This window comes from Ciona robusta, chromosome 13 (genome assembly GCF_009617815.1).
Source record: "Ciona robusta chromosome 13, ASM961781v2".
Classification (NCBI taxonomy): Eukaryota; Metazoa; Chordata; class Ascidiacea; order Phlebobranchia; family Cionidae; genus Ciona; species Ciona robusta.
Genome location: NC_143247.1, coordinates 1,739,539 through 1,752,267, shown reverse-complemented (window position 1 = coordinate 1,752,267; position 12,729 = coordinate 1,739,539). Strand labels below are relative to the sequence as shown.

The 12,729-nt window shown below is 32.3% G+C and overlaps 1 protein-coding gene across 1 annotated transcript in view; it reads left to right on the top strand.

Moving 5' to 3' along the window:
- LOC149725707 (maestro heat-like repeat-containing protein family member 1) overlaps positions 1 to 12,618 on the top strand; it is a 30,859-nt gene extending 18,241 nt beyond the window's left edge. Inside the window, exons 20-39 of the mRNA XM_089891631.1 lie at positions 181 to 392; positions 785 to 890; positions 1,356 to 1,442; positions 1,970 to 2,077; positions 2,350 to 2,485; positions 3,261 to 3,373; positions 3,715 to 3,879; positions 4,368 to 4,525; positions 4,907 to 5,075; positions 5,601 to 5,755; positions 6,275 to 6,421; positions 6,715 to 6,829; positions 7,400 to 7,546; positions 7,996 to 8,102; positions 8,576 to 8,657; positions 9,176 to 9,331; positions 9,581 to 9,715; positions 10,410 to 10,512; positions 11,069 to 11,134; positions 11,758 to 12,618. Of these exons, the coding sequence (XP_089747757.1) occupies positions 181 to 392; positions 785 to 890; positions 1,356 to 1,442; positions 1,970 to 2,077; positions 2,350 to 2,485; positions 3,261 to 3,373; positions 3,715 to 3,879; positions 4,368 to 4,525; positions 4,907 to 5,075; positions 5,601 to 5,755; positions 6,275 to 6,421; positions 6,715 to 6,829; positions 7,400 to 7,546; positions 7,996 to 8,102; positions 8,576 to 8,657; positions 9,176 to 9,331; positions 9,581 to 9,715; positions 10,410 to 10,512; positions 11,069 to 11,134; positions 11,758 to 11,840 (2,550 nt within the window). The 3' untranslated portion in view covers positions 11,841 to 12,618. The remainder of the gene's footprint in view (positions 1 to 180; positions 393 to 784; positions 891 to 1,355; positions 1,443 to 1,969; positions 2,078 to 2,349; positions 2,486 to 3,260; positions 3,374 to 3,714; positions 3,880 to 4,367; positions 4,526 to 4,906; positions 5,076 to 5,600; positions 5,756 to 6,274; positions 6,422 to 6,714; positions 6,830 to 7,399; positions 7,547 to 7,995; positions 8,103 to 8,575; positions 8,658 to 9,175; positions 9,332 to 9,580; positions 9,716 to 10,409; positions 10,513 to 11,068; positions 11,135 to 11,757) is intronic.
- Positions 12,619 to 12,729: the final 111 nt, after the last annotated feature.

Genomic DNA, 12,729 nt, shown 5'->3' with positions numbered 1-12,729 from the left:
CATTAAACAGAAATCCAGCACCAGTTTTTAACAAAAATATAAATTTAATTTTTAAAAAACTATATATATATTTTTTTACGATCTTCCTGAACCTTAGATCCTTGCAATTACGGTTGACCTATTTTATTTAAAAAAAAAAATTTTACGAACTTCTTTTTTTACAAATTTCATAAACCATAGATCCCCGCAATCAAAGTAGACCTTGTGTCCGCTGTCGATTTGATTGCGCAATCTGTCGCACCTGACCGACTTGCTTCAAGTGAGAGTCGATCCAAATACGTATTTTCTGCTCGCGAGGACCTCTTGTGGAAATTGATGGCATATTTACGAGAAGCTGGGAACAAACCAAGCAAACTTAAATCTGCAATATTTGAGGCTGCAGCTTCTCTGATGTATCTTTTTTATATTTATTTCTTTTATTTATTTTGTACTACAAAATAATATATAGTAGGGTGGGAAGAGTTAGGACACATTTTCATTCCATTTTCTCGTCCCATTTTGGTAGTAAACAAAAAAAAAAGAATTATAAAACTGTATCTTCACGATTTCATAGACTGTTGTTAATTGTTTAAAACACAATCAGGATACTTGGATATTATGTGCTAAAGGTGTTCCATCTTACCCCACAGTACTATATATACATATATATATATATATATACATACATGTAGTTATACAATTTTTCTAAATTATATTTATTAAGACAATGTTTAAATTTACCCTACCATGCGTGAACACATAAGTTGAATTCATTCATCAAAATTTTCTTAACCCTCCTCCATAGTAAACTAGAACCCCCAATGCGTGATGAAGACATTGCCTCGTTGTTGACGCAATGTATCACTCATGTGATAGCTTCCCCACCAGATGAACCTACAGAGCTTCTACAGGTACAGCCCCCTAAATTTTTACCCTTTTTAAAATTTTCTGGAATCACTCTAAAAAATTACAAAATATTTTTTTTGTTGTAACTGGAAAAAATTCTGTGAATCTGACCCTGATCTGGTGCTCATAGAGTTGAACTATACTTGTGTAAAGAAATAAAGTAAGGATCTGGTGCTACGAATATGTAACAGACAAAAATCAAGTTTTACTAAAATTAACAAATGTTACATTTTGTAGCACCAGATCCTTACTGTATTAAATTTTCTGGTCAGTTGTTTTTAATTTAATAATCAATTTGAATATTAAATGTCTAAATGCCATTTTAACTTCTAACATTACTAAAGATTGTTTTATTTTAAACTAATACACTCAAAATGCAGATAGTTGCATCATATATAAGGCTTATAATGTTTGCATTGAAAAAAATATATAAAAATATAACCCAAATTTAAAGAATTTTTTTATTTTAGGCAAATTGTTCCGAAAAACTTGTTGAATTAATGAAGGAAATTTTAAAGAAAAGAAAAAATTCTCATGGACTTTTCGCAATTTTTAAGGTAAATGTTGTGTTTATTATGGAGTGTCTATAAACTGCCTCAGTGGCGTCTAAATTGTAGTACCCTTTGTTTTGGGGTAATGGTGTAACATACCTACATCCCAGGTCTCAGGTGTGCCTGACTGAAGACCTCACCCTCATAGAATAGAATAGACTGGGACCAATAAGCCTACATCCCAGATCTCAGGTGTGCCTTACTAAAGACCTTACCCTTATAGAATAGAATATATAGTATTGAGTGTCTATAAACTGCCTCAGTGGGTTCTAGATAGTAGTACCCTGGGTGTTGGGTTAATAGACCTACATCCCAGGTCTCAGGTGTGCCTCACTGAAAATCTTACCTTTATAGAATAGAATCTCTATTATTAAGTGTCTATAAATTTGGGTCATATTTTTATATATTTTTTTTAATACGTAGTGTCTATAAACTGCCTCAGTGGGGTATAGATAGTAGCACCCTGAAGGTTAGGGTAATAGAAAGGCCTATTGTGAGGTGAGGCATGCCTAACCAATCTTTATATTTTTTAGCAACTTGAGAGTTTCCTAATCTCTGAGAAACAGCATGAACGTCAACGTTCGATTGAAATTATTGGATTCATATTCATCACGTATTACAACGTTCTCACTATATCAGAGGTAATGTGAAATTTGTTATTCTTTCCTCTTCTCTACCTTTTTCACTCACCTTTTTCTCAACTCTCTCACTCACCTTCTTCTTCACCTCTCTCACCCACCTTCTTCTCTCCCTCTCTCGCCCACTTTCTTCTCCACCTCTCTCACCCACCTTCTTCTCAACTCTCTCAACCACCTTCTTCTCAACTCTCTCACCCACCTTCTTCTCAACTCTCTCACCCACATTCTTCTCTACCTCTCTCACCTAACTTCTTCTTACCATTTCTCTCCTACAGTCCAACAGTAGCCTCCACCATCTAGGATCACTTCTAGGAAGATTGATTCCTTGTTGCTCTGATCCTGATCCGGATGTTAGACTAGAAGCTCTTCTCTGTGTCCGCATCATTATAATGATCATCAACAAATACAATGGTAACTTAATTATGTTGAACGGTATATTTTATTATGTTGGAGTAATGGGGCAACTCTGACCTATATCCCAGGTCTCATGGCATGCCACACTGTAGGACCCCACCAGTATAGAATAGAATGTGCATATACAATGTTGGGGTAATGGGTCAACTCTGACCTAAATCCCAGGTCCCATGGCATGCCACACTGTATGACCTCACCCGTATAGAATAGAATGTGCATATACAATGTTGGGGTAATAGGCAAACTCGGCTTAAATTTTAAATCCTATGGCATGTCTTGCTGTAGGATCTTATCCATATAGAATAGAATGTGCATATATAATGTTAACATAATGAGCCAACTTTGGCTTAAATCTAAACTTTTGACTTGTCTCACTGTAGGACCTAACACTTATAGAATCGAATGTGCATACACAATATTAGGGTAATAGGCCAACTCTGGCATAAATCCATTTTTTTGACTTGCTACACTGTAGGACCTCACCCATATAGAATAGAATGTGCATATACCATGTTGGGGTAATAGGCCAACTCTGGCCTAAGCATCACTGTAGGACCTCACCCATATAGAATAAAATGTGCATATACAATGTTAAGGTAATGGGCCAACTTTGGCCTATGCCTCACTGTAGGACCTCACCCATATAGAATTAAATGTACATATACAATGCTGGGGTAAGAGGCCAACTCTGGCCTATGCATCACTGTAGGAACTCACCCATATAGAATAATACAAGTTGTCACTACAATAGTTAACAGTACTCATTTTACAGGCATGAATGATCAATCATTTCGGTCCTCAGTTGAAGAAATAGAAACACTCGAAACAAAGTTAACCAACTCAGATACACAGATTATGTATGAAGGGATGTCAGAACTCGCAAAGGTAGATTAAACCTTCGTTTTCTAAAGTTTTATCAGTTTTAATTACAAAGTTTTATATGTGGTAAAATTGCTCTAACCAAGTGGTCACTTATGGGTTGTCTAAATTGTCAGCCATATAGAAGAACAAAACAGTCACCACAAAGTTACATATGTGGTAACTTGTAAGCAGGCACAAGGTGTATGAAACAGAACACCCGTGTTATATTGACATGCGAGGATAAATAAGTTACACTATTTCATTTCCGTGCAAAGTTATATACATTGTAAATCCTAAGTGGGCATGAGGTGTATGAACATTCACACACCCCCCCCAAACAGAGACTAACATTTACCCCCCCCCAGATGGTGTGTTTAAAAGTTTCGTCCGACTCCACCCATTTCTACCCTGGGTCTTTAACATATGTGCTCTTTGATGCCATCACCTGGCCACAACACACATCAGCGAATGGGGCCTGTTTAGTTCTTCATCATATATTTGAAACCAGGGGGCCAGTCTTTGTGGAAAAGGTAAGATTATCAATTTTTCTTATTTTTTCTCTATTAATTTTTTTTTGTATTTATTTTACAATTTTTTTCACAATTGCAAAAGTAACATTTTTTTATTTGTACTGTCTTTTATGTATTTTTATCATTATATTTTCCTATTGTTTTTCTTTGTTTTCTTATTTCTATCATTTCTCTCACGATTACTTTTTTTCTAAAATTCTCTCATAACCACTTCTTTCTTACCTATACATCTTCCCTTTTTCACACATTTCTCTCAAATTCACTTTTCTCTCTTTTTGTTAACAACCTTTTTCTATTTTTTTGTTCACATTTCCCTTCCTTTTTCTTATAGTTTTCTTATTTTCACTTTTATCCTTTTTCCCACATTTCTCTCAAATTCACATTTCTCTCCTTTTTTCCACATTCTCCTCTCCTTTTTTCCACATTCTCCTCTCCTTTTTTCTTAAATTTCTCTCACATTCCCCCAACTAACCCTATGCCATCACCAGGTTGACATGATAATGTCACAACTTCTCCCCAAGTTATCTACGCTCTCCGAGGATGGCCACACGAGGTCAGGAGCACTCCAAATTCTCATCCATTTGTCTCGGCATCATCTACACCAAGTCATTCACTCATTACTTTGTCATTCGCCACCATTCTCAAAGTTAGTGTTAATTTTTCTGCAAAAAATAATTCTATTAAAAAATTAATTGTTACTTAAACAATTAAACCATTCTTTTTTTTTTAAAGTAACAGTTCAATAATTTTTTTTTGTAACAGTATAATTAAATAATTATTATTAGTTTAAAATAAAACATTGTTCTTATGATGCAACTGTAAAATCCTTTTTTCATTTATTTCAAATTTTAATCAATTGAAATTATTAAAATAAATCAAACTTTAAAAGATTTTAAAAAATTTAAAATACATTGTATGAAATTGTTTAAATTTTAAAAATGTTTGATTTAACTTCTTACATTTCTATAAAAATAAAACAAAATATTTTTTTTTTCTAATTTTAACAGAAAAAGTATTTTTTTTTCAGCGATGTCATTTCCTGTTGGACGCAGTTGGGCCGTGACCAGCTCCGTGATTCGTCGATTGAATATCTTCTAGACCAATTAGAACGAAGCCTTCCCTATGAAGAAGTAGGGGGAAAAAAAAGAAAAACGAAACAAAATTTGATCAAAAATCCAGCAACACATTCATTGGCTGTGAGTTCTACGTAGAATTTAAATAGATTTTTTAATTTTTTGTTGTATTTTTTTTTAAATTTGTGTTTTTTTTTATGCTTTATAGTTTTCTTGACCTGGCTTTTTTTCCATTTTGTGACGTTTTATAGGGGTTTTATACATTTTATAAGATTTCAATACATTTTATAGTATATCTATACTTTTTATACAATTTCTATATATGTTATAAGATTTCTATATATTTACAAATACAGCAAGAACACTTTTGTCCCAATCATACAAAAATTTCGGCTCAAAGCTTGTCGCTGCTACCATTGTGGGCGTATGTGTCCTTGGGCAAGACACTTAACGGCAATTGCTCAGCCCCAGTGGTCATTAATGGGTTGTCCAAAATATCAGCCATAAAGATAAAAACAATCACCCACAAAGTTACATACGTGGTAACTTGTAAGCAGGCACAAAGTGTATGATACAAAACACTTATGTTATAACGTCTATAATTACCCCACCACACAAAAAAATGAAGTTAAATTCATTCATTCATAGATCTCTTGTGCTTTGGAAATCGTCGTTGCGTCGATACAACCTATTGAAAAACAACTACTAGAGGGTGTTATATACCGATGTTTGGGCGTTTCCCTGCTTAGACTCGGAGTTGTTCTCGATGTTCAAAAGTTCGAAAAATCGGTTGACCCTTACAGGTTGTAATATTTTTATTGTGTTTGTTACAAATTTATTTTAGATTTCTAAATATTTTTAAAGATTTCTTAAAATTTTATAAGATTTTTATACATTTTATAAAACTTTTTCATATATTATAATACTTTTATTGTGTTTGTTACAAATTTATTTTAGATTTCTATATATTTTTAAAGATTTCTTAAAATTTTATAAGATTTTTATACATTTTATAAAACTTTTTCATATATTATAATATTTTTATTGTGTTTGTTACAAATTTATTTTAGATTTCTATATATTTTTAAAGATTTCTTAAAATTTTATAAGATTTTTATACATTTTATAAAACTTATTTATTTAATATAATATTTTTATTGTTTTTGTTTCGTTATTTTTTTATTTTACCAATAAAAAAATGGAAAAATTCACATTAAATACAAACAAAAAATAGTTAAAACATATATGTCCCCCAAAAAAAAAAATTTTTTTAATGTTATAATTTTCAATATTAAAATTGTTCCCATTTTCAACCCACCCAGCCAAGCACTTGAGTTGTTAAAGACAGTCATATCAACGTATCTCGGGCGTAAAGTAAACCTCACCCTCCAACAACTCGATTTATGGACTTTGTTGGGTTCGAAAGAGGGAATTCCCCAATTTACTGAAGCCGTTAGCTCACTTGCAATGTAAGAAAAAGGATTTGTTTGTTTATTGTATTTTTTAGTAAATTATTTTAATTTCTTCTTTAAGTCACCCCCATATAACTGAGTCGCCCCCTAATTAACCCCTACACGCAGGGTAACCTTCTAATTAACCACCACACAAAGGGTAACCCCCTATTTAACCCCTACACACAGGGCAACCCTCTAATTAACCACCACACACAGGGCAACCCCCTCTAATTAACCCCTACACACAGGGTAACCCCCTAATTAACCCCTGCACACAAGGTAACCCCCTATTTAACCCCTACACACAGGGTAATATGCAAGCACAGACCAGGAGACGTAGCAAGCATAGTTACGATACTCAACCCTTACCTGAAGAGCATTTACGATATGCATAGATGTACTGTGGCTGCTTTCTATGCACAGGTTTGTATATGTATATGTGTGTGTGTGTGTTTGTATCTATTTTTTTTTGTATACTGTATGTGTGTGATTTTTGTGTTTGTTTTTTGTGTATACTGTATGTGTGTGTTTTTGATGTGTATATTGTATGTGTGTGTTTTTTTGTGTTTGTTTTTTTGTTTATACTGTATGTGTGTGTTTGTTTGCAATTTTTTTGTGTATGCTGTATGTGTGTGTTTGTTTGTGTTTGTTTTTATGTATACTATATCTGTGTGTTTGTTTATGTTTGTTTTTTGTTTTTTTTGTGTGTTTGTTTGTTTTTGTTTTTTTGGGTATACTGTATGTGTGTGTTGTTTGTGTCTATAGGTATTTAGGTATATTTATGTGTATAGGTTAATTTGTTTATAATTGTATGTACTTGTTTGTATTTCTGTTTCTATGTGTGTTTTTTTGTAGGTATATTTGTTTGTATATGTATGTTTACTATATTTGTGTTTAAATATGTGTTTTTTATAGTTCTTAACAGTTCTTTTTTTATTTATTTTTTATTCAAATTAATTTGTCTTAATTTATTTTATTTTTTCCAACAAACAGTTAGTGAAAGAGTTTGGTGGCCATGACAACGTTCTGCTTGAATTAATGATGGATAACCTGCGTGATAAACTGGTTGACCCCATGCCCACTGTCAGGCAACTGTGTATACGAGGACTTGCTAATATTATATTCACTTCTAGTGAACAGGTGAGTGTAACTCACTTTATCCTCGCGTGGCCGGAAAACGACAGTTGTTATAAACGGGTATTCTGTTTCATACACCTCGTGCAGCTTGCGAGTTATCATGTATGTTGCTTTGTGGGTGATTTTTTGGGAGGGGATTTTTTGTGTGTGGCGGATAATTTGGACAACCCATTAGTGACCACTGGGTTGGAGCAGTTGCCGTTAAGTGTCTTGTGTAACCACAGTTGTTAAAACATAGGTGTTTCACTACTAGTGAACGGGTTAGTGAATGTAATGAATGTATCTTACTTTTTTCTCGCGTGGCTGGAAAACGACATTCGTTATAACACAGGTGTTTTGTTTCATACACCTCGTGCCAGCTCACGAGTTACCATGTATGTAACTTTGTGTTTTTTTTCTATATGGATAAAAATTTGTTAAATAGTATATTAATTAAACCAAAAATGATACAGATTGACAGATACAGTGCGAGTGTTATAAGTGCATTAATGGCGGGTATGGACGATAAAGATGATTATGATGACACAATTTCACTAGAAGCAATGTCTGGCTTGGCAAAGTAAGTTTCAGTCATGATTTGCCTTTTTCTTATGTTTTTCTTTTTTTTAATTTCTCTTTTTTAATCATTTCCCTTTTTTAATTTTCTCTACTTTTTTATATTTCTCTTTTTTTATATTTCTCTTCTTTTTTATATTCCTCTTCTTTTTTATATTTCTCTTCTTTTTATATTTCTCTTCTTTTTTATATTTCTCTTCTTTTTTATATTTCTCTTCTTTTTTATATTTCTCTTCTTTTTTATATTTCTCTTCTTTTTATATTTCTCTTCTTTTTTGTATTTCTCTTCTTCTTTGTATTTTGTCTCATTTCTTTTTTTTACTTTTTTAAAAATTAATTTGTCTTCCTGGTCATACCTTTCTTCTTTTTCCCCTTTTTCCCACACTCTTCTCTTTTTTTACCTTTTTTCCACATTTTCTCTTTTATATTTTTTACAGGACTGGTTCATTTTTTAAACAAACAACATTTTTTTTCAAGGTTCTTGAGCAAAGTAGAAAGAACCAACATCGCATCAGTTTTCGTGAATATGTGTTTGCGTGTTCGACCATGCTTTGAAAAGGCAAGATTAGGTTACTAGGTTCAAGTCTCAGTGCTGGCGCTGATAAAAATTTAAGTGTATTTTGGCAAAACACTTTACGAAAATTGCTTCAACCCAAAACTTTAAAAAAGTTGTTTTTTGTATTTCTGACAGTTTAGACAACCCATTAGTGACCAAATTATGATTATGTAACTTTTAAAATGTTTATTTTTTCTGTATTTCTAAAAATTTGACAACCTATTAGTGACCAAATTTTAAATAACTTTTAAAATGTTGTTTTTGTATTTCTGACAATTTAGACAACCCAATAGTGACCAAATTATAAATATTAGCTTTTAAAATGCTGTTTTTTTGTATTTTTAACAATATAGACAACAAAAATTTAGAGTAATTTTTTACAACCCTATTTTAAAAACCTAACTGTCGTTTTCCGACCACGCGAGTATAAACAAGTTAAAGCATAGAGCCCATATTAAACATAAAAATCTTATTGAAAAAAATAATAAATATCTTAAAAAACATTAACAACATTTCAACAGGCTAACCCTGATGTGCGCTCGGCAGCTATTCGACTTTTCGGCGTTCTTGGTCGTTTTGGCACCGATGGCTCCGCTGACACCTTCCGTGAACAATCTCATTCAAACTTTATCTCAATTTTACTTCATCTTAACGATGATCATCTTGTTGTGAGGAATGTAAGTCTGGTATATATGGATGTATGAGGTTTACATTGTGTGTCTGGTGTATAAGAAGACACATATGTTATAACTTGACAGTAAGCATGAGGTGTATGAATACAACATGTTTGTCTGGTGTATAAGAAGACACCCATGTTATAACTCGACTGTGGGCATGAGGTATATATATATATACACCATGTGTGCCTGGTGTATAAGAAAACACCCATGTTATAACCCGACAGTGAGCATAAGGTGTATTAACAGGCGTGCAAATCCACATTGAGAGAAATGTCATCTCATCTTGGCTCAGATGATGTTTCGTTAATGATAAACAAACATTTGATTGAAGATACAAATCTACATTATGTTGAATTTATTCTCAATCTGGTCAAAGTCTTGGTAACTATTTTATACCCTGCAATCATTATAATATATTTATTTATTTTATACCCTGCATTTTTTATAATTTGTTTATCTGTTTTATACCCTGCAATTATTAATATATAATTGTTTATTTTATACCCTGCATTTTTATAACATATTTATTTATTTTATACCCTGCATTTTTTATAACATATTTATTTATTTTATACCCTGCATTTTTTATATATATTTAGTTATTTTATACCATGCAATTATTAATATATAATTGTTTATTTTATACCCTGCATTTTTTATAATTTATTTATTTTATACCCTGCATTTTTTATAATATATATTTTTATTTTATACCCTGCATTTTGTAGGTTATTTATATAGGTAAAAACACATATATGCGTTTTTGTATTATACGTTCTATTTTATAATCTACACCTTGGTTTTTAATGAATTACTGTAAAATATTTATCTTTTTGTATATATATAGTAGGATGAGGAAATATGGGACACCTTTTCATTCTAATTTCTTGTCCCATTTGGTAGTAAACAAAAAACATTAAAAAAAATTATAAAACTATATCCTCACGACTTCCACAGACCATTGTTAATTGTTTAAAAGACGATCAGGATAATTGTATATTATGTGCTAAAGGTGTCCCATCTTACCCTACAGCACTATAAATGTTTAATGTTTTGAAATTCGATTATTTTTCAGGTTGGGGAATTCCCTAACAAGATAAACTTCTATATTATGTCTTGTGTTTCGTTTTTCAAGAGTGAGTGGCCGGTGTTACGTGGAAGTGCAGCATTATTGGCAGGTTTGTTTAATCTAAAGTATAATAGGGAGGGGAAGATGGGACAACTTTTCATTCTATTTTCTCGTCCCATTTGGTAGTAAACAAAGAACATCCAAAGAATTATAAAACCGTATCCTCACAATTCCATAGACCGTTGTTAATTGTTTAAAATCAGGTCAGGGTGTTTGGATAATATGTGAAAGGTGTCCCATCTTCCCTCATATTACAATATTACAAACCAATGGTTCCTTATGGGTGTTAAATTATCAGCCATACACTACAAAAAATGGAAAAAAATCCTAAAAAATAATCACCCGCAAAGTTACATACGTGGTAACTTGTAAGCTGGCATGAGGTGTATGAAACAGAACACCCATGTTTTAACAACTGTCATTGCCCCACCATGCAAGGATAAATAAGTTATATATGTGGTAACTCTTAAGTTGGCACAAGGTGTATGAAACAGAAAACCTGTGTTACAACTACTATCGTTTTTCCAAATTAAAAAAATTTTTGTTGTAAAATATTCCATTTACATATTTTTTTAAACATTGTAATAAAATTGTTGTATTTTCAGCGTTTTTCATGAACAGTTTGGGTGAAGAAGCTCGCAGTAGTATTAACATTGAACATGTTTGCGCAGGTAATTTTCATAACCTAAATTTTGGTTACATTACTTGTGTAATGATATGTCGTATGGTACTTTACTGTTTTATATTTTTATGATCTTTATGTTTTGCGTTAACCGTTGTGTTTTTAAGAGTAGATCGCATGGTTTTGTTAAGTGACATTCAGTTCCCTCTTGGTTGTGTTATCGCGTGCACGGGCCGATTGGCAATACAAGATATAAAACGTTACACTTGCATGCCCATTCATTATATTGTACACTTACGTGCTCAATAATTCTCATTTTATATATTTTGTGCCCATTTTATGTTCAACTTATTTTATATAAAATCATTATTTAACTTACATGCTTATTGATTCTAATATATAACTTACATGCCTATTATTAAAAATAGTAGGGTGGGTGAAGATAGGACACCTTTTTATTCTATTTTATCGTCCCATTTTCTAGTAAACAACGAACATTCAAAGAATTATGAAACCGTATTCCCACGACTCCCATAGACCGTTGTTAATTGTTTAAAATAAGACCAGGATATTTGGATATTATGTGTTAATGGTGTCTCATCTTACCCCACAGTACTATAATAACTTACATGCCCATTATTTCTAATATATAACTTACGTGCCCATTTACAGCCCTGATTCAGCTTCTGAAAGATTCTTCACCAGAAGTTCGGTCAAAAACGTCAGAAGCGATCAGTTTGTTACACCAGTACTAAACACCAGTACTAAACTGATACACTGTGCTACCTATCATGGTACACTGTGTGCTACCTATCATGGTACACTGTGTGCTACCTATCATGGTACACTGTGTGCTACCTATCATGGTACACTGTGTGCTACCTATCATGGTACACTGTGTGCTTCTTATACAAATTACAAAGTTACTGTCTGGATACTAAACTCATGATCAGCAGATGATTCGGACAGTAACTTGGTGGATAGTAACCTCTTTTACACTAATGATGGACCAAGTTACTATCTGGATACTAAACTCATGATCAGCAGATGTTTCGGACAGTAACTTGGTGGATAGTAACCTCTTTTACACTGATGATGGACCAAGTTACTGTCTGAAGCATTTCTCTTTTAGTTTTTGATTTTTTGATTTTAAATTAACCTTTAGCTTGATTTTATCATACCACATGTTATATTATCATACCAATTATTATATTATTTACTTTATTACTCAATATATATATTAAGGTGGGGCAATATGGGACACCTTTTTATTTTATTTTCTCGTCCTATTTGATAGTAAACAAAGAACATTCAAAGAATTATAAACCGTATCTTCACGACTCCAATAGACCGTTGTTAATTGTTTAAAACACGATCAGGATATTTGGATATTATGTGCTAAAGGTGTCCCATCTCCCCCCACGCTACTGTAATATGGTTATACCACGTGTGAAAAAAATCGTATGTTTTACTAATTTCCACATTTTTAAAATGATTGTTTTTTAACATAATCACGAATACGGTATGACATATTTTTATGATTCCTATATGATATTGTTGTTTTTAAATTAGTACATTGGGGAAAGATGGGACAACAATTTTCTCGTCCAATTTGGTAGTAAACAAAGCATTATAAAACCGTAT